General features: G+C 44.4%; 1 protein-coding gene across 1 annotated transcript in view; it reads left to right on the top strand.

The window, feature by feature from the left end:
- Nucleotides 1-14,123, top strand: part of TNFRSF10A (TNF receptor superfamily member 10a) — a 36,004-nt gene extending 21,881 nt beyond the window's left edge. Inside the window, exons 3-10 of the mRNA XM_012508480.2 lie at nucleotides 1,530-1,643; nucleotides 2,375-2,486; nucleotides 3,841-3,914; nucleotides 4,001-4,105; nucleotides 4,692-4,723; nucleotides 5,161-5,343; nucleotides 7,384-7,456; nucleotides 12,569-14,123. Of these exons, the coding sequence (XP_012363934.2) occupies nucleotides 1,530-1,643; nucleotides 2,375-2,486; nucleotides 3,841-3,914; nucleotides 4,001-4,105; nucleotides 4,692-4,723; nucleotides 5,161-5,343; nucleotides 7,384-7,456; nucleotides 12,569-12,888 (1,013 nt within the window). The 3' untranslated portion in view covers nucleotides 12,889-14,123. The remainder of the gene's footprint in view (nucleotides 1-1,529; nucleotides 1,644-2,374; nucleotides 2,487-3,840; nucleotides 3,915-4,000; nucleotides 4,106-4,691; nucleotides 4,724-5,160; nucleotides 5,344-7,383; nucleotides 7,457-12,568) is intronic.
- The last annotated feature ends 11,766 nt before the right edge of the window (nucleotides 14,124-25,889 follow it).

Below are 25,889 nucleotides of genomic sequence, written 5' to 3'. Positions count from 1 at the left end.
CTCATGCAGTACTTGTGTGGTTTCACACTTTACAGTTGACACCTTGATAGACCTAATCTCTATTTCCTTATAGGGAAAGCATAAGCAAGAAGCTTTATTATTTTTCAGCAGTAACCTTAGTTGCCCCAGCGCTATTACTGAATAATCACATTTTTATCATTGGTAGTGTCATCATCATAACACATCATCAAGGAAGTTTTTTTTCACAGTTTGGGTTTTTTGGCCAGGCGCGGTGGCTCACTCCTTTAATCCAAGCACTTTCGGAGGCCAAGGCTGGCAGATCACGAGGTCAGGAGATCGAGACCATTCTGATGTAACCCAGTGAAACCCCATCTCTACTAAAAATACAAAAAATTAGCCGGTGTGGTGGCACGTGCCTGTAGTCCCAGCTACTCGGGAGGCTGAGGCAGGAGAATCGCTTGAACCTGGGAGGCAGAGGTTGCAGTGAGCCAAGATAACGCCACTGCACTCCAGCCTGGTGACAGAGTGAGACTCCATCTCAAAAAAAAAAAAAAGCCTTTATTATTTTTCAGTGGTAACCTTAGTCGCCTCAGCACTATTACTCGATAACCACATTTTTATAATTGGTAGTCTCATCATCATAACACATTATCAAGGAAGTTTTTTTCCACAGTTTGGGTTTTCTGAGTTTCTTTCAATATCGATAAATATGAATCAGAGGAGAGGGATAAATAAATGGGCACTGAAAGGGGAGAGTGAGGTCACCTGAAGGGGCAAAGCCCTGGAGGTGAAGGTCGAGCCTCCGGACATGGGCTCCCGCTGGCGACAGCTCTTGCAGGCTGTCACCTCAGTGCCTGGAGACCCTCTGCAATCCAGGGCAGCATGAGGTAGGCCCTCTTTCTGTGGCTCATTATTTGACTCTGTACACGGAGGACCCATTTTTCCTTCCATTTTCCTCCCACGGCCGGTGGCATGGGCTGTATCTGAAGCCTTCCCCTCATTGCTGTATTGCTTCTGTGCCTGTTTGTACCTTCTACTGACCAGGAGCTCACTGAGGGCCGGGATTAGGACTTTTTGTGAGTTTCCAGGGACCTAGGTGGCATTGCCCTGGTCTCTAGGCCCATGTGGCCATTAATCACTTAAAACACAGCCACTTTGAATTGAGATGTGCAGTGAGTGAAAAATACACTCTGGGTTTCGAAGACTTAGTATTCAAAATAAAAGAAAATATCTCAATGTTTTATCTGTTTACATGTTGAAATGCTAATGTTTTGGATATTTTAGGTCCAAAAATACATTGTTAAAATTAATTTGACCTCATTCTTTTTTTACTATTTTAATATGGCTCTCATAGAATTTGAATGTTGCATGGGTTTGTCTTATATTTCTGTCAGCAGCGCCAGTCAGAGGTGTGTAATAGATGCAGAATTGATGACAAGACCAAGCCAAGAAGATGGGATTTCCCTGTCTGGGGTCTACTAATGGCCAAAAGAAGTTTCCCAGCCACCGCCACGAGCCTCTGGGAACTCTATGGCAATTCATTCATTGGCTTTTCTCTCCCTTCCCAGGATCTCATAGATCAGAACATCTTGGAGCCTGTAACCGGTGCACAGAGGGTGTGGGTTACACCAATGCTTCCAACAATTTGTTTGCTTGCCTCCCATGTACAGCTTGTAAATCAGGTACAGAATGTGTGGACCTCTTGTCAAAAGGTGGAGTGAGGGGCAGTGAGGTGGGAGTTGTAGCCAATGTGAGTCAGGGAACCAAGTTCTAGCCCAACTTGGTCTTCATCATACCCTGCTCCATGGTTATGTCTTAGGTCCATAAAAAGAAACAGAAAGAAATGATTTTTATAATGCATGCCACCTGGTAGTGCAAACCATCAGCTCCAAGAGGGTAGGGGCAACATTACAGCACAGAGAAGGCCTGGCCGAGTGGACAGGGCTGAGTTTCAGCGGTGGTATGGGTCTGCTCTGGGGCCATGCTCCCCCTGGGCTGTGTGCTCCTGGCAGGTTCTCAGGCTCACTCAGCTTTCAGTTTCTCAGGCGCCTCCCTCTTCCTCAGCAGGCTGGGTTTTTGGGAAGTCACCCAAGGGCTCCTCTTCTCGCAGACTCTCTCAAATGATATCATGTGCCTCCTTTGCTACTCACCATGCGATCTAAATGGTGCTTTTTCCCTAATCTGATGTAATAAATAATGAATCATGGTCCTTTTGTATGACTCCAAGTGTTGGTGACAGCTGAAGGGTGGGTGTCCTGTATGAGCCCGAGTGTGCTGGTGCAGAATCTGACCCTCAGAACTCCTTGGCAAACTGAGTTGAACTGAGCTGAGGGGGAAGGGGTTGGGGTAGTGAGGAAAGGTCGAGGGACACGTCAGGGAAACACATTCCCAAAACCTTGTACTCTGTCATCAGATGAAGAAGAGAGAAGTCCCTGCACCATGACCAGGAACACAGCGTGTCAGTGCAAACCAGGAACTTTCCAGAATGACAACTCCGCTGAGATGTGCCGGAAGTGCAGCACAGGGTGAGACAACAGCCAAGGGGCTCCCAGCAGCCTCAAAGAACCCCCAGAAGCAAGGAACCCTAAAAAGACCTGAGCCTCCTTGTACCTGTATCTATCAGCCCTGACCCCATGGTGCCTCCACCCCCATAGGTGTCCCTGAGCCTGTGGCGTCTCCTGAGCCTGCAGCCTGCCCCCCTGGTCCATCTGCCTGTCCCCACCCCTGTCCTCTGCAGTGGCCCCTTCTCACCCCTCCCCAGCACTAGTCCCCTTGGCCAGGCTGACTTGTTCACTAGGCACGGGAGGCCATGACTTAAGGCCCACAATAGAGGTAAATGAAATATTTTATCTTGAAATCATAAGAAAATAATGGCATAGAATCCAGCTGGGGTTATATTTATATTTAAACAAATTGAGTCATAAAATGTATTTTTTTTTTTTTTTTTTTTGAGACGGAGTCTTGCTCTGTCGCCCAGGCTGGAGTGCAGTGGCGCCATCTCGGCTCACTGCAAGCTCCGCCTCCCGGGTTCACGCCATTCTCCTGCCTCAGCCTCTCCAAGTAGCTGGGACTACAGGCGCCTGCCACCACGCCTGGCTAATTTTTTGTATTTTTTTTTTTTAGTAGAGGCGGGGTTTCACCGTTGTCTCGATCTCCTGACCTCATGATCCGCCCGCCTCGGCCTCCCAAAGTGCTGGGATTACAAGCATGAGCCACCGCGCCCGGCCTTAAAATGTAATTTTTAATATTTGCTTTTAATTCAAGAAGACAGAAATGCCCACGGCCCGCAAAAATCATAATAAGGCCATGGGTGGAATTCCTTCAAGTTCCCATGAGGACCTGAGCCCACCCAGCCGGCCTCACCCCTGGCCCCTGATTTCCCAGTAAGTCCTGTCTTTTTCCTATTTTGGTTTTGGAAGCAAAGAGTAATTGCTCTTCTCTGGTCCTCCAGCGTTTGCCGTGATTGAGAGGAACCAGCAGACAGTTGGGGGTGAGAGCTCACTTGTAACGTGGGTTAACTGGAGGAAGGGGCTCAGCTTGTGGCCACACAGGCTTGTGATCTTCCCCTGGAGTGTGATTCCTCCTAACGCAGGCCTCCCTTGCAGCCCAGGGAAGATTAGTGTGTGCCCAGCACAGAAGTCTCCTGGAGCTGCAGCTCTGACCCCAGAGCAGGGAGGCCGAGGGGGTAAAGTGTGCATGCTCAGACCCTTCCCCAGCCTAAACAAGGGAGCATAGGGGGACCCCCCTGCAGACACGAGGAGACTGTCCTTCCCCTGATGCCTTCTCAGGGACATTGGGCAGGGAGAGTGGCTCCTCTTTCATCCCACCTGGCCAGCTTTCCATCAAGAGTCCCCCCTCTCCCTCCCTGTGTGTACGCAGGTGCCCCAGAGGGATGGTCAAGGTCAAGGATTGTACGCCCTGGAGTGACATCGAGTGTGTCCACAAAGAATCAGGTACAAAGCCCACTGGGGAAGCCCCAGCTGCAGAGGAGACAGTGACCAGCAGCCCGAGACTCCTATCTTTCCCTGTCTTTTCTCAGGCAATGGACGTAATGTATGGGTGATTTTGGTCGTCACACTTGTGATTTTGGTTGTCCTCTTGCCGTTGGTGGCTGTGGTGATTGTCTATTGTTGCATCGGCTCAGGTAGGTGCTGGCTGAGGGCAGGGGCGCTGGGCACTCTCTGCCCTGCCTCCTTCTGTTCCCACAGACAGAAACGCCCACCCCTGCCCCAAGTCCTAGTGTCTCTGGCCTGGCTCTATCTTCCTCCTTGTGATCACCCCCTATCTTCCCATCCTGTGCACCCCTAGGACCCTGGTCTATCTGTCCCTCTCCCAAGGCTGGGGGTCCCCTCATCTCCCAGCCAAGTCTGGGAAGGCAGGGCCAGTTCCTCCATTGTTCAGGCCCGGCCAGGCAGGAGGCAGTCAGCTCCTCAACTGGGTGACAAGAGTCAGGACGAGAAGAGGTTGTGGGATTTATGTAGCTTTGTTCAGAGCAGAACACAGAGCAGAAAACAGTGATTTTCCACGTGTTTGTTTTTAGCCTACTTCCCTTTATACTCCCCGCTCCTGAAGGAACTCCTGAGTTAGCAAGACCTCATGTGGATCCCCAGGCCCAGGGCTCCTTGTCCAGTGTCCCAGCCCCCAGCCCACCCCTGCCCAACACTGCCCTCTAAGAAGGAGTGCTGCATGGGCCCCTCCCTGGCCACTAAGGGAACCCTCTTCTCTTCTAGGTTGTGGAGGGGACCCCAAGTGCATGGACAGGGTGAGTTGATTTCTCCAGGAGCTGGGGGCATCAGGGGCTCAGGAACTGCTTCTTACCCACAGTGTAGTCCAGGTGGGTGGGTCCCCGTGCTCTCATGGCTGCCCTGAGTCTCTGAAGTGGCCTGGATGCTGTGGATTGACTATGGGGGACACAGGCCATTTTGAGCATCATACAGGCTGGTCGGCCATTCTGTAGCCCTGTCCCTCCTACAGCCCAGGTGAGACCCTTACCCCACAGCCTGTACCCTGGGGATGGGGTGAGCCCCTGAGCCCAGCACCGGGGACTGGCCCCAGCAGCAGGTCCTGGATGTGCTGAGCATGGACTTCCTGGAGTGACCTCACTGGGAGGGGGTGGTGGCAGCAGGTCCAGCTGTGCCCTACGGACCCCATGGGGAGCCCTGGGTGTGGGCTTCGGAGTTGGTTCTTTGCCTTCCTAAGGTGTGTTTCTGGTGCTCGGATCTCCTACGAGAGCCTGGGGCTGAGGACAATGCTCACAACGAGATTCTGAGCAACGCAGACTCGCTGTCCACTTTCATCTCTGAGCAGCAAATGGAAAGCCAGGAGCCGGCATATTTGACAGGTGTCACTGTACAGTCCCCAGGGGAGGCACAGTGTCTGCTGGTGAGTGGGGGACAGGCCCCTCCAAGACCTTGTAGGCAGGGGGTGAAGGCCATGCCTCGGCTCTCCTGGCCAAAGGGGAAGTGGAGCCTGAGGGAGACGGGACTGCAGGGGACGGGGCTGCGTGGGAAAAAGCAGCCACCCTCACAAGGGGACAGGCACTCTTCCAAATGTCTGCTTCTTAGTCCCTGTCCTATCCTTGCCATGTCCTCAGAAACTGGAGCTCCACAGGAATAGAGTGGGGGTCACAGGGTTTGTTGATGACTGAATAAGGCTGCACGGTCTCCACTGTGTGCTCCTAACAGAAGTTAAGGAGCCCTTGCTCATAACAGCAGGGGTTTTAAATTTACTCTGAAATTATTATTGCATTAAACATATTTGGATATAAATCTCTGCCCAGATTTCTAAATATGGTTGTATGGAGGATTCCAAGAAGCACAATTTCCAAGTCAGCCTGTAACAGTACTGCTTACTGTGCACACATGCACACACACATGCACGTACCCACATGCACACACACATGCACGTACCCACACATGCAGGTACACACATGCACACAGCCCCCTAGTGTTGGTTTGTACCAGTTCATGTATTTTGATTTGACACTGAAGGGCTTTTTCTTTCTTTTTATTTTTTTGCTATTTAGGAAAACATTTTTTTAAATGAACATTTCTTTGTTTTTACTGTTTTTGCATAAGATCAGTGTCTTGTCTCTCAGAGTCTTTATGAGAATGCCTGCTCTCCTACTCACACTTTTTCTCACATTCAGACAATAGATTCCTAATTTCTTCTTGCCCCTTTTTGTTCTAATATTTTCAGGTGTAGAAGCTTTAATTTTTAACCAGTGAAATCTGTAGGTACATTTACCTTTTCATTGCTCATTACTGTAGAAAGACCTTTCGCCAACACAAGACGATCTCCTCTAACTTCTTATGGAGATTTTTTTTAATGATTTGATTTTTGCATATAACCTTGTAATCTAAATGGAACTTGTTTTGTGTTTCAATGCAAAGCGAGGCACTCCCTGAATTGTTCTAGTCACTGTCTGGTTTTTCCAACCCCTTTGAGCCGCCGATTCTCCCTTTTCCCTCTGCTTTGGGTCCCTCCTTAATCAGAGGTTAAATGCTCATCTAGACAATGATCTCCTTCCACCTAGACTGCTCCATTCATTTCCTTTCTTGCATTAGTACCCATTTATTCTAACCAAAAATGTAATTAAAAAAAAAGAAAGCAAACATTAAAAAGGTGAATAATCTCTCCAGCTTGATAAGGTGCTTTGACATGAACAAATGGTTTATATATTTAAAGTGAGAAAATTTAAACTATCAAAAAGTACTTAGTGAGTAAAGAGAGCATCCTCCACTCTGCAGTGCCCTGGGTCTTTTTTCTCAAGTAACTATGAGATATCATTTCTTGTGATTCTTTGTCCAAATCTATGCATCAGTGTATGTGTATACAAAAGACATTCTGTTATTAACCAATGGTCCCCAACCTTTTGGCACCAGGGACCAGTTTTGTGGAAGACAATTTTACTATGGACTGGGAGGTGAAGATGGTTTGGGGATGATTCAAGCACATTACATTTATTGTGTACTTTATTTCTATTCTTATCACATTATAATATATAATGAAATAATTATACAACTCATCATAATGTAGAGTCAGTAGGAGCCCTGAGCTTGTTTTCCTGCAATGAGGTGGTCCTATCTGAGGGTGATGAGAGACAGTGACAGATCATCAGGCATAAAATTCTCATAAGGAGTATGCAACCCAGATCCCTCACATGCACAGTTCACAATAGGGTTCACGCTCCTATAAAAATCTAATGTTGCCACTGATCTGACGGGGTGGAGCTGAGGTGGTAGTGCCAGCAATAGGGAGTGGCTGTGAGCTATGCAGGACCAGAGGTTTTTCACCATCTCCATGGTGACCCAAGAGGGAAAGTGATGTGCTGCAGGTCTCCGGGCTGGCTGGTGGTCAGGGTCAGTACTAGACTGCAGGACCCCTGACTCAGACCAAGGCGTTCCTCACTGTGTGTTACAGGGACCGGCAGAAGCTGAAGGGTCTCAGAGGAGGAGGCTTTTGGTTCCAGCAAATGGTGCTGACCCCACTGAGAGTAAGTGTTTTGCTCCTGGAGATGCAGCAGGAATGGAGGGCATAGGGACAGTGTCCTAACTGGTGTCCCCATTGCTGAGAGTGCTCTTCCAGAACATTCCATGCCAGAAACTGGGGGTCATATGCTATAGACCATCAAGACCCTAAATTATCTTCTCCCATCTCTTCTTCCCACTCTACCTCATCCTTTCTGCACCCTATTAATGACACTAGCCACTCTGTCTATCCCCTTCTCCACCTCCTGTCTTCTCCTTTGTTGTTCATGAGAACAATAGCCCTGAGGGGCTGCCCTGTCCTGCATGGCACCACTGACTTCAGTGGGCTAATAGCTCTTTATCTGTGCCTAAGCCCAATTTGCAGAGCTGTTGTATAAACTATATAACGATTCCAAAGACTTAATGCAAGAAAGAATGGAAAATATTTCACTCATTATTTTGTTACTGAAACACCAGGGGTTGGGTCTAGGTCCTGGTGCTCACTGCATGGAGGGCCAATCACTGAGACAACAAGTATTGACAAGGAAGAATACTTTCACTGGGTGCTGCAGCCAAGGAGATGGGAGCTCAGTCACAAATTCATGTCCCCTGACGGACTAAAACTAGGGGTTTATATAGTAGGGATAAAATGTAACAATGTGGGCCGGGCGCAGTGGCTCACGCCTGTAATCCCAGTACTTTGGGAGGCCGAGGCGGGCGAATCACGAGGTCAGGAGATTGAGACCATCCTGGCTAATGGTGAAACCCTTGTCTCTACTAAAAATACAAAAAAAATTAGCCAGGCGTGTTGGTGGGCACCTGTAGTCCCAGCTACACAGGAGGCTGAGGCAGGAGAATGGCGTGAACCCAGGAGGCAGAGCTTGCAGTGAGCTGAGATCGCGCCACTGCACTCCAGCCTGGGCGACAGAGCAAGACTCTGTCTCAAAAAAAAAAACAACAAAAAAACAAGTAACAATGTGTAAGAAAACAGGAACTAGGGAGGGGTAAGGAAGCAATCAAGATGAATGAGGGTCCAGCATCCCATTGGATGTAGTGATCTGGTAAGTTTCAGTTCTTTGATACTTTGTTTGAGAGGCCTGAAGGTCATTTCCTGAAAAAGGAACTCAGATAAAACAAATGTAAGATTTGAGCTTTAAGAACAGAAGGGTCAATTTCTATGTTTATCAAAACAACAACAACAACAAACCTTTTGATGGAACTATTGGGTTGATTTCAGTTCTCCCTTTCTATTTATCAATCCCACAGTCACAGAGAGTCTTGTCCTGGATCTTTCTGGCTGTTTCATGGTTGAGGAGGGGCTTCATGGGAAGCTTCATACCATGGGTGACCTCGTGGCCACCCAGGAATCAAAGGTTAATTTAATACTAAAAGATTGTGTTTCTTCTGAAACACAATCTCTCTGTCTTGGCCCCACTTCCACCAAAGACAAATTATAGCAGGACCAGCGTACCTGCAAAATAAGTTTAGTTCCATATACGTGGCCTGATTACCCACACAAAGTGCAGCAAAAATCACTGTCCACATAGGCTCTCCTAAGTTGGCTTTGCTGGAACCTCTCAGGAGGCCATTGCAATCAAAGCCCTGAGAAAATAACCATTTTCTCCAACTGTGTTCCATTGTAAAAGAAAACGTTGTTATTAACCATATGCAAGCAAACATGTTGCCATGAATAGTCACAAATAATTTACAAATTCTGGAGAAATTAGGCAGAGAGAAATATGCCTCAAATTCTGTTTACAAAAGGATACTCAATATACTTAAAGTATACTTAAAGACTATAAATAGCAAAGAAGAAGAAAGTTCTCCAGACTCTGGAAAAACAAAACCAAAAGAATCAGCAATACTTCAAACCAACAAAAGCCATACAAATTATTTCAGTTCTCTATTAGTTCAGTCCACTCAGTCAGCTCCTGCCCAGCTTCATGTTTGGTTAACAATCACAATCTTTATGAACACATCAGTCTTTTTTTTTTCTTTTTTTTTTTGAGACAAGAGTCTCACTCTGTCACCCACGCTGGAGTGCAGTGGTGCAATCTCACCTCACTGCAACCTCCACCTCCTGGGTTCTAGCAATTCTCATGCCTGTCTCCTGAGTAGCTGGGACCACAGGTGTGCACCACCACACCTGGGTACTTTTTGTATTTTTAGTAGAGACAGGGTTTTGCCATGTTGGCCAGGCTGGTCTCAAACTCCTGGCCTCAAGTGATGGACATTTGCCCACCTTGGCCTCCCAAAGTGCTGGGATTACAGACATGATCCAATGCTCCTGGCCACACATTGGTCTTTCAATTACTGCACTGGAAGTCTTCTCTGTAATCCAATGACAACAACTTTTAATTACATGAAAAATTTACTTAAAACATCCCGTTTATATTTACTCAATTCTTTCATTTTTAAGTTTATCCAGATTGCTTCTGAAAATTGACATATTAAACACCATCATTTAAAGTTAGCTAATTTCTTTGTCAACTATTTTTTTAATAGCCAGTGAACATCAGGTGCTCACCTAGGAGCTTCAAAGTTAAATATATAGATATTTCCACCAATAACTCAGAAGACTCAGCTGTTTCCATTAAACCAACAACATTAAATTAATCTTACTTATCAAAAGCTTGACTCAAAAATCATTTTGTTTTGGTTGAGCTTATAGTCTTCTAAGTTTTTGTGCCAAACTGGTATCTCAAAATATCTAGCAAAGACAAATATAAGCCCAGACAAAAATGTATGCTGACAATTCTGAAGACATTTTGGTTTTTTTATTTTAACAATAATTTTAAAGCTGGCTTGTTTAGTAAGGATTTACTTAAGTCACATGAACTTGAAAATTGCTTGGACTGACTTACTTAATTTATGAGTACTCTTACTTATAAGTCAATTTGGTAGACACAACATGTAACTTAATAATAAATGTACATACACAAACACATCTAGACCTATATACACACACAAAGATCCAATAGCTTTTACCTTTGAACTCTCTCCATGAGACAGTAATACAAACTCACCAGTCTACAAACATGTTCACATGGCTGAACTTTGTTAGCCCCAATAGATAATTCAGTGAAGGCTGTGAACTCAAATTTTAGGTAAAGCAGTTTCCATGGTAGTTTGGTTTTTAAAGGCCAAACCTCTGCAGACTCCCAACAGCATCGCAGAGAACACCACCTAGAACCAACTAATCGGGCCCAATCCTGCTTAGAACAGCAACATAAAAGCCTGGTTACAGGAACTCCATCCCACTTTCTCATTCAGCAGCAAACTCCAGTTTCCAAACAATATTGGGGCCAAACAGTATTACAAAAGGATACCAAGTTTACTGAATTCCAATTTCCCATGACTCTAGCAAACACATACAAATAATCACCAAAACATAATACAACTGCTACAGCAACAAACAAGCTCCAAGAGTATCCAGACTGAAACAGGCAGGGTGCTTCCTCTCTCCATTGGTTAGGTTTGATCAACCTGCCAACAAAAATTCCTTTCAAATTTCTCAAGTTGAGAGGAGCCAGTCGTGCTGCCTGGTACCCACAAAAGACACTCACTTATCCTGAAACAACACACAATTACAAACAAGCCTCCAAGAGTGTCCAGACTGAGTGGCAGAGTGCTTCCCTCTCACAGTCACTTGGGCCTGTTCAACCTGCAAATGGAAATTCCTTTAAAAAATTTCTCAAACTGAGAAGAGCAGATCCTGCTGTCTGGGCCCACAAAGGACAATCACCTATCTGGATGCAAATGTCAAATTTCAAAGGCAGTTCTTCGGAGGTAATCAGGAATGTGGTTGAGGCTGGCTGCAGTGGGACCAGAGAGAGACCGAAACTCACCTCCAGCCAAAGTTAGCAGGGCAACTACTTGGGAGGGCTTCTGAGACTCCTGGCCCATGCAGCAGAGCCATGAGCAACACTTTCCCAGCCAGGGAACCAGAATCTGTTACCAAAACCTGAGGGGTTTGGTCTAGGTCTGGCTGCTCGCTGCACAGAAAGCCAATCACTGAGATGATGAGTATTGCCAAGAAGAAGGCTTTAATCGGGTGCTGCAGTGGAAGAGATGGGAGCTCAGTCTCAAATCTATCTCCCTGACCCACTAAAACTAAGGGTTTATATAGCAGGCAAGAAATGTAACAATGTGTAAGAAAGTAGGAGCTAGAATGGGGCAAGGAAGCAATCAAGATGAATGAGGGGTCCCATATCCCATCATAGTCTGGATGTAGTGATCTGGTGAGTTTCAGTTCTTTGATACTTTTTTTGAGATGCCTGAAGGTCTTTCCTGAGGAAGTAACTCAGATAAAACAAATGTTAAGTTTCAAGTCCTTAAGGACCAGAAGGGTCAATTTCTGTTTATCAAAAAAAAACCTTTCTATGGGACATTAGGGTCAGTTTCAGTTTTTGTATATTCATTGCATATTAAATTATATTTTACACATATTCAGTACCACACATTAAAGTGAATGTCATTTTTTTCTTTTTATGTTCTTTAAATGAGGCTGTTAGAAAACATAGCTTGGTACTCCTGGCCCCTTCTATCCCTATGGATGGTGGTGTGCAGTGCTTTGCACACACATCTCATTGCATTTAATCCCTGGTAGTCCTGAGATCTGGGCAGGTTTGCTCTGTCTTCAGGTTTGCTTCTTGGTCAGGGCCTGCTTGCCCCCACCTGGCTCTGCCCCAGCCTCAGGGAGGGCAGAGGTCACCTGCCCCAGACCCTGCGCTTTCCACAGATGCAGAAGTGGCCACCCTGGGACATGCAGCCCAGGCAGCCTCCATCCTCTGAGCTCCCACTGCATCCACTCTCTCTCCCTCCCTCTGGCTCTCACCCACTTTGCTTTCTGCCTCCATAGGGTCAATCCATCCTCTCCAGGTGGGTTCTCAGCCCTCTCTGAGGGCAGATTCTCTGGTGACCTTGACACCTGTCAGTGCCTTGGGGACCATGGAGGCCAGGCAGTGTGGGTGGGCTCTCTGTGGATGGGAGGTGGGTTGGCAATGGAGCAACAGGTTTGCCCATGCAGGGGGCTCTCCAGGTTCTCTCCTTGGGTTCTGGGCCTGATGTGGGATCCTCTGCCCCTTCTGAACTGAATCCCAACTTACCTGGCTGTCTCTGTGGCTTTCTCCCCCCAGCTCTGATGCTGTTCTTTGACAAGTTTGCAAACATCGTGCCCTTTGACTCCTGGGACCAGCTCATGAGGCAGCTGGACCTCACGAAAAATGAGATCGACGTGGTCAGAGCTGGTACAGCAGGCCCAGGGGATGCCTTGTATGCAATGCTGATGAAATGGGTCAACAAAACTGGACGGAACGCCTCGATCCACACACTGCTGGATGCCTTGGAGAGGCTGGAAGAGAGACATGCAAAAGAGAAGATTCAGGACCTCTTGGTGGACTCTGGAAAGTTCATCTACTTGGTAGATGGCACAGGCTCTGCCGTGTCCTTGGAATGAAAGACTCTTTTTACCAGAGATTTCCTCTTAGGTGTTAGGTGTTAATACATATTAGGTGTTTGGTATTTTTTAACATGTACATAAAATAAATACTTAGCCAGGTGTAGTGGCTCACGCCTGTAATCCCAGCACTTTGGGAGGCTGAGACGGGTGGATCACTTGAGGTCAGGAGTTCAAGACCAGCCTGACCAACATGATGAAACGCCGTCTCTACAAAAAAAATACAAAAATTAGCCAGATGTGATGGTGTATGTCTATATTCTCGGCTACTGGGGAGGCTGAGGAATGAGAATCGCTTGAACCGACGAGGCAGTGAGCCGAGATTGCACCACTTTACTCCAGCCTGGGCGACAGAGTGAGGCTCCGTCTCAAGATAAAATAAAATAAACTTGAAAGAATTATTGCCCAACTGAGGCTCACATGCCAAAGAAAAATCTGGTTCTCCCCTGAGCTGGCCTCCATGTATTTCCCTATCATGGTGGTCAATTGTAGGTGTTAATTTGAATGGATTAAGGAACACATAGAACACTGGTAAGGCATTATTTCTGGGACATTCTTTCTGGGCATGTCTTTGAGGGTGTTTCCAGAGGGGATTGGCATGCGATCGGGTGGACTGAGTGGAAAAGACCTACCCTTAATGTGGGGTGGGCACCATCCAATAGACTGGGGAGCAAGATAGAACAAAAAAAAGAAAGGAAAATCCATCTGATCTCCTGGAGCTGGGACACTCTTCTTCTGCCTGTGGACATCAGACTCTAGGATTTCTAGCCCTTGGACTCCAGGGCATACATCAGTGGCCCCCCGAAGGATCTAAGGATTTTGGCTTTGAACTAAGAATTACACCATCGGCTTCCTTGGGTTTTAGATTTTTGGACTGGATTAAGTCCTGCTTCCAGCATTTCAGGGTCTCTGCTGTGCAGATGGCCTGTTTGTGGAACTTCTCAACCTCCATTATCAGATGCATTCATTCCTCCAATAAGTCCCATTTCATATATAGTCATTTACCCCACAACATTTCTGTCAAGGGAACAGTATAAAAGATGGTGGCCGTCCAGTAAATTAAGGTTAATTTATTAATTATTTAATTTATTTACCTTGAGTTCAGGTCACAATTAAAGTACATATACCTTTGGAGATTTGGACTCATGTATATAAAAGTACTATTTTTTTGGCAGGGCAGTGGGGAGCTCTCATCCCAAACAAATGTGTTATTTGGTACCTATGCAAAGATTTGGCTAAAAGAAAGAAAAGAATTGCTTCCGTAAATGAAGCATTTTCTTAGAAAAATGGGAGCCCATCTAAATGTTTTTCAAGGTCACGTGATCTGAGATAATCTTTAGTAAATAGAAAGCTAGTTTAAGTTTCTTGGTTTAATTAAAACAGACAATTCTTCAGAGTTGTCAACATTATATACAGTTCACACATACAACTTCTACCTGGATTTACTAATCAAAACACTTACGTGTGGCCGGGCATGGTGGCTCACGCCTGTAATCCCAGCACTTTGGGAGGCCGAGGCGGGCGGATCACGGGGTCAGGAGATCAAGACCATCCTGGCCAACACGGTGAAACCCCGTCTCTACTAAAAATACAAAAAATTAGCCAGGTGTGGTGGCGGATGCCTGTAGTCCCAGCTACTCGGGAGGCTGAGGCAGGAGAATGGTGTGAACCTGGGAGGTGGAGCTTGCAGTGAGCCGAGATCGTGCCACTGCACTCCAGCCTGGGCGACAGAGCGAGACTCTGACTCAAAAAAAAAAAAGAACACTTATGTGTCTTTAAGATCATAAAACTGTAAATTCAACTGAAGAACAAAATGCACAAGGAAAAGATAAATTTCTTGATATATATGAAACACAAGAATGAAAAAGAAGATTGAAAAGAGCCATATATTTTCAATGTATGTTTCTTTGTATTTTGTGTGTTTTTTATGTGTTATGTGATGTTTGTGTCTTTTCTGATATTTTTATAAGATGTCTACCTCCTTTTTCTTTTTTTTTTTTTTTTTTTTTTGAGATGGAGTCTTTTGTCACCCAGGCTGGAGTGCAGTGGCACAATCTCCACTCACTGCAAGCTCCGCCTCCTGGGTTCACGCCATTCTCCTGCCTCAGCCTCCTGAGTAACTGGGACTACAGGCACCCACTACCACACCTGGCTAATTTTTTGTATTTTTAGTAGAGACAGGGTTTCACTGTGTTAACCAGGATGGTCTGGATCTCCTGACCTCGTGATCCACCCACCTCAGCCTCCCAAAGTGCCGGGATTATGGGCGTCAGCCACTGCACCTGGCCAAGATGTCTACTTTTAAGTATTTTTATATTTAATTTTTGGTAACTTAAAAATCTTACAGTTATATTAACCTAAGTTAAATGATGGTTATTTGTATTAGTCTGTTTTCTGTTGCTATCACTGAATACCTCAGAGTAGGGAGTGGGTAATTTATAAAGAAAATAAATTTATGTATTATGATTCTTGGGGCTAGGAAGTCCAAGGGCAAGGGGCCAAATCTAGGGAGGGCCTTCTTGCTAATGGGCTCTGATATGGTTTGGATCTGTGGCCCCACCAAAGTCTCATGTTGAACTGTAGTCCCCAGTGTTGGAGGTGGGGCCTGGTGTAGGTGACTGGATCATGAGGGCAGATTTCTCATAAATGTTTTAACACCATTCCTCTCGGTACTGTCCTTCTGACAGTGAGTGAGTTCTCATGAGATCTGATTGTTAAAAAATGTGTGGCACCTCCCCATTCTCTCTTCCTCCTGCTCTGGCCATGTGAAGTGCTGTCTCTTCCTTTGCCTTCTGCCGTGATTGTAACTTTCCTGAGGCCTCCCTAGAAGCCAAGCAGATGCCAGCATCATGCTTCCTGTACAGCTTGTGGACCTGTGTGCCAAATAAACCTCTTTTCTTTATAAATCACCCAGTGTCTGGTATTAATTTATAGCAATGTGAGAACAAACTAATACAAAGTCTCTCTGCAGAGTCCCAAGTTGGTGCAGGACATTATATGGCAAGGGGACACACTGAGAGACAAACAGGCTTTTATAACAGAGTCACACTATATTAGTCTGTTTTGCATTGCTGTAAATAAATACCTGAGCCTGAGTAATTTATAAAGAAAAGAAGTTAATTAGGTCACGGTTCTGCAAGCTGTACAGGAAGCATGGCAGCTTCTGCTTCTAGGGGACCTCAGGAAGCCTCCAATCATGGCAGAAGGCAAAGGGGGAGTGAGCTGTCTCACATGGCCAGAGCAGGAGGTAGAGAGAGAGGGGAAGGTGCCACACACTTACAAACAACCAGATCTCAGGACAACTCACTCAGTATCAGGAGAACAGCACCATGAAATTGTGGTCAATTATTCATGAGAAGCCTCCCACGACCCAATCACCTCCCACCAGGCCCTACCTCCAACACCTGGGATTACAATTCAACATGAGATTTGGTGGGAACACAGATCCAAACCATATCACGCACAAATTATAATTACTCCACACTCATGATAACCCATTAATCTGTGAAGGATTAATCTGTTCATGAAGGCAGGGCCCTCATGATGGAATCACATCTTAAAGTCCCTACCTCTGAGTATTGTTACATTGGGGATTCAGTTTTAATATGATTTTCAGAGCAGAAAAACATTCAAACCATAGCAATACGTATTGAATATCTAGATCATTTCCAAATAAGATATTAGTATGTTACCAAAACATTTATTGCTGAACATAAATTTAGAACTTACTTTGGCTACCTATTACAGAAGAACAAAAGATATTTGGGCCTATTAAACCTTTCCTCTGCCATTTCCTGTCCTGTGTCATAGGACAATTTTTCCAGTTGTCCTAGGAATCATGTTTCTAGAAATTATGAAATCGTGTGCTTGCAAACTTGGAAGAAAACAGTTAATGACTGCATACTTTCTAGTTTTCTAGTGTTCACTGGAAATTAAAGTCACTAAGAGTTAACAATTCTTATTAATTAATCATATTAATGTAATTGGAGTTTCTAGAAATATTAGGGGAAGCAACTTTATATGCAAAGCATAACAGAAAAATAAGGTGTATCTTTTCTTCGAAATTTATGAAATATACTGGTCAGGCACGGTGGCTCACGCCTGTAATCCCAGCACTTTGGGAAGCTGAGGCAGTGGATCACCTGAGCTCAGGAGTTCGAGACCAGCCTGGCCAACATGTTGAAACCATGTCTCTACTAAAAATACAAAAATTAGCCAGGCATGGTGGCAGTTGCCTGTAACCCCAGTTACTCTGGAGGCTGAGGTGGGAGAATCGCTTGAACCCAGGAGGTGGAGGTTGCAGCGAGCCAAGATAGCACCACTGCACTCCAGCCTGGGTGACAAAGCAAGACTCTTTCTAAAAAAACAAAAATGAATAAACAAAAAAACTATGTGACAGAAAAGACGGGTTTTTGTTAAAATAAAAAATAATATTGTTTTAGTTTGGAAGTTGTTCAAAGGTTGTTTCAAGATGAATCAATAAATAACAGATAAAACTGAATGGATATTGTCTTAGTCTGTTTTGTGCTGCTATAACAGAACACCTGAGACTGGGTGATTTACTTAAATATGCAGATTTATTTTTTACTGCTCTGGAGGTTTGGAAGTCCAAGGTCAAGGAGCGCATATTTGGTGAGGGCCTTCTTGTGGCCTCATCACCTGGTAAAAGGTGAAAGGACAGGAGGGCATGCATGGGAGGAAGGGAAAACGTGCAAGAGGGGGACAAACTCACTTTTATAACCAATCTACTCCTGCAATAACGAACCCACTCCCACAATAATGTATTAATCCATTCATGTGGGAAGTACCCTCTTGATCTAATCATCCCTTAAAGGTCCCACCTCCCCCCACTGTTGCCTTTGGAATTAAGTTTCCAACACATGGACTTTGGGGGGCACACACAAATCACAGCAGAAATAAAAAGTTAGAGAAAACTAGAGAGAATCATATGTGCTCAAGTTAATTAAACTGAATGAATTTATTATATTACTTTTAAAAATGAGCTTAAATACTGAGAGTGAACTGACATAAAACTAGAATTTGAATTTCTCTGTTAAAAGGACAAAATAGGCTGGGCACAATGGCTCACGCCTGTGATTCCTGCACTTTGGGAGGCCAAGGCAGGTGGATCACCTGAGGTCAGGAGTTCAAGACCAACCTGGCCAACATGGTGAAACCCCATCTCTACTAAAAATATAAAATTAGCCAGGCGTGATGGCAGGTGCCTATAATCCCAGCTACTTGGGAGGCTGAGGCAGGAGAATCACTTGAACCCAGAAGGCGGAGGTTGCAGTGACCTGAGATGGGGCCATTGCTCTCCAGCCCGGATGACAGGGTGACACCCCATCTCAAAAAAAAAAAAAAAAGCAATACAAAAGGTTACATGAATGTAAAAAACCTTTTAGATCTCAGCTTTTCTAAACAATTAAAAACCTAATAAAGGCAACAAATGAGTTATTATTATTATTACTATTATTATTATTTTGAGACAGGGTCTTGCTCTGTAGCCCAGGCTGGAGTGCAATGGTGTGATCATGGCTCACTGCAGCCTCCACCTCCCCGGGCTCAGGTGATTCTCCAACATTAGCCTCCTGAGTAGCTGGGACTACAAGCATGTGCCACCATGCCAGCTAATTTTTGTTTTTAATTTTATTTATTTATTTATTTATTTATTATGAGATGGAGTCTCGCTTTGTCACCGGACTGGAGTGCAGTGGCGTGACCTTGGCTCACTACAACCTCTGCTGCCCTAGTTGAAGCGATTCTCCTGCCTCAGCCTCCCGAGTAGCTGGGACTACAGGCACATGCCACCAAGCCCAGCTAATTTTTGTATTTTTAGTAGAGATGGGGTTTCACCATGTTGGCCAGGATGGTCTTGATCTCTTGACCTCATGATCCACCCACCTCAGCCTCCCAAAGTGCTAGGATTACAGGGTGAGCCAACGTACTGGCCTAATTTTTTCTTTTTGATATTTTTGGTAGCTATATGGTTTTGCCATATTGCCCAGGCTGGTCTTGAACTCTTGGGCTCAAGCAATACACCCACCTTGGCCTCCCAAAGTGCTGGGATTACAGGCATGAGCCACTGCACCTGGCTGGGAATTATTTTTTTTATTTTTTTATTTTTTTTGAGACGGAGTCTCGCTCTGTCACCCAGGCTGGAGTGCAGTGGCGCGATCTCGGCTCACTGCAAGCTCCGCCTCCTGGGTTCACGCCATTCTCCTGCCTCAGCCTCTCCGAGTAGCTGGGACTACAGGCACCTGCCACCACGCCCGGCTAATTTTTTTTTTGTATTTTTTAGTAGAGACGGGGTTTCACTGTGGTCTCGATCTCCTGACCTCGTGATCCGCCCACCTCGGCTGGGAATTATTTTGATAAAATGTAAAATATTGTTTCCTAGGCTGATTACGAGAAAGGGAAAGAAAATCCTGCAGTCTGACTGTTCCTCCTTATGGAAAACCCATCTAGAAAATGCTAGTATTTTTTATTGATAGACAGTTCAGGACTTTTTGCTTCCTAGTTTTCACTAAAATTTAAAGTTACTAAGGATAACAATTGTAGTTAGTGTATAATTCTGTACATAAGATTTGCCAAAGAAGATGTGTTCTTATTAAGAAAAACAATAAATTAGTCTAAGCAAGTGGATCGCTTGACCTTAGGAGTTCAAGATCAGCCTGGGTGATGTGGCAAAAGCTCATCTCTAACAAAAAAAAAAAAAAGGAAAAGAAAAACATTATGGTGAAGATGTATTTTTGGTAATGAAGGTTAGAAAGAAAAGAGAATAACTTTGTATGAGAAAAAGTCTTGTATGATGAATATATGAATATGTTCTAATATAAATTGAATGATTATTAAAACAAGAAAGAAAAAAATTTAGGACGAAATAGAAAGTCCTAGTATGTCATCAATGATCCACGTAAGTACATTGTAAAATATTCTTTAAAATCTCATAGAAAATTGAAAAGTTTGGCTAACTGACATTGCTCGTGGTTAAAGCTCTTAGTCTTGATGAAGGTAAAGTAAGAAGTATTGTAAAGAAATACACTGGCAGTTTGCCAATTCTTCTTTAATATAGTTCATCATGAAGTCATATTTAACAAGGGGCCACATTTCACACCCATGCTTGCATTGCTTTGTTTCACACTGTAATTGCTCTTCTGCAGAGATAGTACTAGCAATAAAGTACTTACTGGTCACATGCCTAAAGTGAATTTCTTAATTGCACAAAATATGCAGTGGGATTGGTGGACTTAAAGACATTAATTGGTAAACCAGGAAGAAAATATTCATCTTTTTTTTTTTTTTTTTTTAGGCTCTGGGTAACATGGTAGCCTCCAAGACAACTGAGTAGGAAAAAAAATTGGGGATTGGTAGCCTATTTATTTGTTTTTGCTTTTAATTTGCATTTAGCTGCTGTTTGTTTTCCTTGGGGTTTGGCTTGTACATAACAATTGTAAATCCATTGTTGTGTTTTAGTTTCTTTGTTTTTTTCCTTTGTGGTTTTTTTTTTTTTTTTGAGATGGAGTCTCACTCTGTCACCAGGCTGGAGTGCAGTGCGATCTTGGCTCAATGCAACCTCCACCTCCTGTGTTAAAGCGATTCTCCTGCCTCAGCCTCCCGAGCAGCTGGGACTACAGGTGTGCACAACCACGCCCAGCTAATTTTTGTATTTTTAGTAGAGACGGGGTTTCACCATGTTGGCCAGGATGGTCTTGTTCTCTTGATCCCATGATCCACTTGCCTCGGCCTCCCAAAGTGCTGGGATTACAGACATAAGCCACCGCGCCCAGCCGTGTTTTAGTTTCTAATGGAAGGCTTGTATTTGGTTCTATGAACAGCCATTTTGTTTCCTATGCATTTCCAACCGTTTATCATTTGCTCTATTTACCTAAACTTCCTAAGCTACCTTTGTCAAACCTGCAAAAATTGAGAGAGCACATCAGCCATTTAACATTGGATTGGTTTTGCTTAGCTCTGATGATCTAGAGAGATACAAGAACTTTAAGCTTCCTGGTTAAAAAAAAAAAAAATAAAAGGCTTAAAAGTCCAGCAGAAAAAGAACATTATTAATTTTGTTATCTGGAAAAGCAAGTGAGAGGAGAAATGTTTAAATGGCATTTCTTTTCATGGAAATTCAATTCAATCAATAATTTAAGTTGGTTTCAGATCCTTTTCTTTAGGCAATGAAGAAAAACTGTGATACGGGCACAAAGTTTTAATGTTCAGGAAAGATTGGCCTTGCCCTTCAGAAATTTATATTGACTAGGATTTCTCTAAAATTGCTTTAGTTGTGTTTACCATTATTAAAACTAAGTGATATTCACTTGGGTTAAGTAGTAATTTTAAAAGTGAGACTTTTCTTTCTTTTTTTTTTTTTTGAGATGGAGTTTTGCTCTTGTTGCCCAGGCTGGAGTGCAATGGCGCGATCTCGGCTCACTGCAACCTCTGCCTCCCTGGTTCAAGCGATTCTCCTGCCTCAGCCTCCCAAGTAGCTGGGATTACAGGCACCTGCCACCATGCCCAGCTAATTTTTATATTTTTATAGATGGGGTTTTGCCAGGTTGGTCTTGAACTCCTGACCTCAGGTGATCCACCCACCTCAGCCTCCCAAAACGCTGGATTACAGGCATGAGCCACTGTGCCCGGCCAACTTTCTACTGATTTTTTATTCCAATCCTTTTATTACATTTAGGCCTTCATGTGTGTACTTGAAAATAAAATATGTACAAGTGTTGCACCGGTTTGAAGGTTCTAGTGGTGAAACTTACCTAAGCAGTTGTCTAGATTAACAACCTTGGAAAGGTGTGATGACGCTTTTTTGAAATAGTTGAAATTATTCTGTGCTTGTTCTTAACTCTGTCCCTGTTTTCTTGTACAATATTTAAGAGAAGGAGATTATCCTTATGCTGAATTTCGAAAACAGATATCCACATTTACCTTATTTTTTTGTTCATTTTTTGAGACGGAGTCTTGCTCCCTCACCCAGGCTTAAGTGCAGTGGCACAGTCTCAGCTCACTGCAACCTCTGCCTCCTGGGTTCAAGAGGTTCTCCTGCCTCAGCCTACCAAGTAGCTGGGATTACAGGCACACACTACCACACCCAGCTAATTTTTGTATTTTTAGTAGAGACAGGGTTTCACCATGTTGGCCAGGCTGATCTCAAAGCTGTGACCTCAGGTGATCCACCTGCCTTGGCCTCCCAAAATATAATCCCAAAGTGGGATTACAGGTGTGAGCCACCGCGCCTGGCTGCATTTACCTTTTTTTTTTTACATAATGGAGAGGAAAGTTAGTTGTCTTACTTTGATAAGTTTGGCATAAAACCTATCACATTTTTGATGCTTTCGGGTACAGTTCTATCACTAGATCATTGCCATTAGACATATGCAATAAGTAACCTAACCACTTTAATATAATGGTTTGAAGTGCTGCAGGCAGTAACTACTGGACATGGTTAATCTGTGACATGTTAGAGAGAATGCTAGGACTTCCTGCAGTATAAAATCCTGTTGACCAATCCTGTGCTGTCAAGTTAAAGGACTTTGACTCCTGGGTCTGAAAAAGGCACCAACTCTAGCTTAATCTTTTTTTTTTTTTTTTTTGTTGAGACAGAGTCTCCCTTTGTCACCCAGGCTGGAGTGCAGTGGCGTGATCTCGGCTCACTGCAAGCTCTGCCTCCCGTGTTCACACCATTCTCCTGCCTCAGCCTCCTGAGTAGCTGGGACTGCAGGCACCTGCCACCACGCCCGGCTAATTTTTTGTTTTTGTATTTTTAGTAGAGACGAGGTTTCACTGTGTTAGTCAGGATGGTCTTGATCTCCTGACCTCATGATCCGCCTGCCTCGTCCTCCCAAAGTGCTGGGATTACAGGCGTGAGCCACCGGGCCCGGCCAACTCTTGCTTAATCTTGAACATTGGCACTAGTCAAAGCTTCGTCTTCAGACCCAGGAGAAGGCGACAATCAAAATGAAGTGCCTTCATGAGACACAGGGCAAGAAATTAAAACTATTCAATCCCTTTAGGCCCAGGGACTATTTTGGAAGAGATGGGCACGTGAGATTGTAAGGACTGATTCTGAGGGATAAAATAAGTCCGGAGTTTTTCTACAAATTAAGCATTAATATCAAAAGCACACTGATGCAAGGCCAGCGTCTGGGCCCCTGTGTCAGAATAACAGGGTTTCCTTGGAACATTGATTTGCTCTTTAATAGAAAATTGTAAAACATTATAGAAGGTTTATGAAAATCTTACACTATGGTCAAACTAATTAAAATTAAATAGATTAGTTGCTATGGGTTTATTAAAGTGAGTTTTAACATTAATAATACACCATACAAGGGTAAAAACTTTGTTGTTTCTTTTGAAGAAAATGTTTGTGTAATATTAATAAGAGATGATCTTGCTATGATTCATCTTTGGTGGAAGTGGGGGATGGAGAGAGAAAGATTGTATTTCAGAAGAAAACTGTAGGATTAGATTAACCTGTGATTCCTGAGCGGCCACGAGGTCACCCATGGTATTAAGCTGCCCACGATGCCTCTCCTCAGCATGAAGCAGCCAGAAATATCCAGGGCCAGGTTCCTCAGGATTGAGGAATTAATAAGTAGAAAGGAGGGACTGAAACAGACCCAACTGTCTCATGGAATCGATGTTTATGGTTTATTTGAAAAATCAGGCCGGGCGCAGTGGCTCACACTTGTAATCCCAGCGCTTTGGGAGGCCGAGGCGGGCAGATCATGAGGTCAGGAGATCGAGACCATGGTGAAACCCTGTCTCTACTAAAAATACAAAAAATTAGCCGGGCGTGGTGGCAGGCGCCTGTAGTCCCAGCTACTCGGAGAGGCTGAGGCAGGAGAATGGCGTGAACCCGGGAGGCAGAGCTTGCAGTGAGCCGAGATCACGCCACTGCACTCCAGCCTGGGTGACAGAGGGAGACTCCGTCTCAAAAAAAAAAAAAGAAAAATCATAGAAATTGACCTTCACAGTGTTAAAACTTGAGAAAGTTACATTAGTCTTATCTAACTTCCTTTCTCAGGAAACCTACCACCAAGCCGCCCAGACAGTATCAAGGAACTGAAACTTCCTGAAATCATCGCATTTGAACAGTGAAACGCTACACTCTTCATCCACTATGATTGCCTAACCAACCAGGTGGTTCCCGTTGACCAACTTCTCTTCATTACTCCTCTCTAATTCCTCTTTTTCCACACATGGTTACATTTCTTATGATGACTCTCTAATTCCTGTATTCCTACATATGGTTACGTTTCTTCCCTGCTATATAAACCCCTGCATTTCCCTGGCAATACTCAATGGCTCAGTGCTTGACCTTCTGTGTTTCAAGCAGCAGGACCTAGACCCATCCTCAGGTGTTTCAGTAACAGTGACAGCTTGCCTATGGACAATTTTCATGCCCGTGGGTATATGGGGTGCTCAGAAAGTTCACCAGAACACCTGATGTAAACCACACAACAGGAAATTCATCAAAATTGCCATGACTTCTTATCATTCCAGCATCTAAAGATGCTTCAAGCCCAACATCTAGAAATCTCAACTGACTGTCCTCTGGACTCGAAAACCGGGCTTGTATAATTTGGTCCAACTATTAACCTTTACTTTTCTTTCATTTCCATAGAAATGCCTCTTATTAAATACTGATTGACCACACCTTATAGAGGCCTAACCTAGATGAAGGACCACCTATATAACATCATCTCCTAAAATGAGATACAACTGCTTAACTGGACAAAACTATTCTCATGACTAAGAGACTTACTCAATAAGATATGGGTCGCCTGTAATTCTAGCACTTTGGGAGGCTGAGGGGGGTGGATTGTCTGAGCTCAGGAGTTTGAGACCAGCCTGGCCAACACGGTGAAGACCAGCCTGGCCAACACGGTGAAACCCCATCTCTACTAAAATACAAAAAATTAGCCGGGCGTGGTGGCACACACATGTAATCCCAGTACTCGAGAAGCTGAGACAGGAGAATTGCTTGAACCTGGGAGGCGGAGGTTGCCATTAGCCAAGATTGGGCCACTCCACTCCAGCCTGTGCGACAGAGTGAGACTCCGTCTCAAAAAAAAAAAAAAAGCTATGGGACAACATAGTTAGACTTATGTCTTGCCTGTTCCAATTTGTATTCCTGTTTTCCTTTATAGGTCTCTTGCCCTTCAGTTACTAACCTGATTCTGCTCTCCACAGCCATCAACTTAACTTTTAATACATGAAACGTCCAGGGAAGTTCTAGATGAGAGAAATGAAGGGGTTAAAATATGCTAATCTAGCATACTGACTATTTAAGTTAAAGATACTTGAAAAACAGCAAGTGAGAAACGATCACTTTGACCCTCCTGTTGTTTCTTAAAAGTAGAAGATGGCCGGGCACGGTGGCTCATGCTTGTAATCCCAGCACTTTGGGAGGCCGAGGCGGGTGGATCACGAGGTCGGAAGATCGAGACCATCCTGGCTAACACGGTGAAACCCCGTCTCTACTAAAAATACAAAAAAAAAAATTAGCCGGGTGTGGTGGCGGGCGCCTGTCGTCCCAGCTACTTGGGAGGCTGAGGCAGGAGAATGGCGTGAACCCAGGAGGTGGAACTTGCAGTGAGCCGTGATAGCGCCACTGCACTCCAGCCTGGGTGACAGAGCAAGACTCCATCTCAAAAAAAAAAAAAAGTAGAAGATGAAATTTATATGGGAAAGATTCCCTTCCTATACTAGAAAGATGGAACATTCCTATCTGCAAGGAAGAGAAGTTGAAACAGAGGATTCTGAACAGACCTTGTTAAAAATAACTTATCTTTTAAACTTCTTTACGTAATTTAATTGCTTCTCCACAACTCTTTTTTGATCCAATTCAGTGCATGAGTAACTGACTCTAACTACTTCTTTGGATCTTCATTTCTTTATGAGGGCTCCCGATGATCAATCTTATGTCAGTTTAACTCTGCAACCTAGCTGGGACCCTAGGAGGATGAAAGGGAGTTTCTCCAGCCCTA

The sequence above is a fragment of the Nomascus leucogenys genome, chromosome 8, assembly GCF_006542625.1.
Source record: "Nomascus leucogenys isolate Asia chromosome 8, Asia_NLE_v1, whole genome shotgun sequence".
NCBI lineage: Eukaryota > Metazoa > Chordata > Mammalia > Primates > Hylobatidae > Nomascus > Nomascus leucogenys.
Note: the sequence above shows the minus strand (reverse complement) of the source record. Positions and strands in the feature narration are given on the sequence as shown.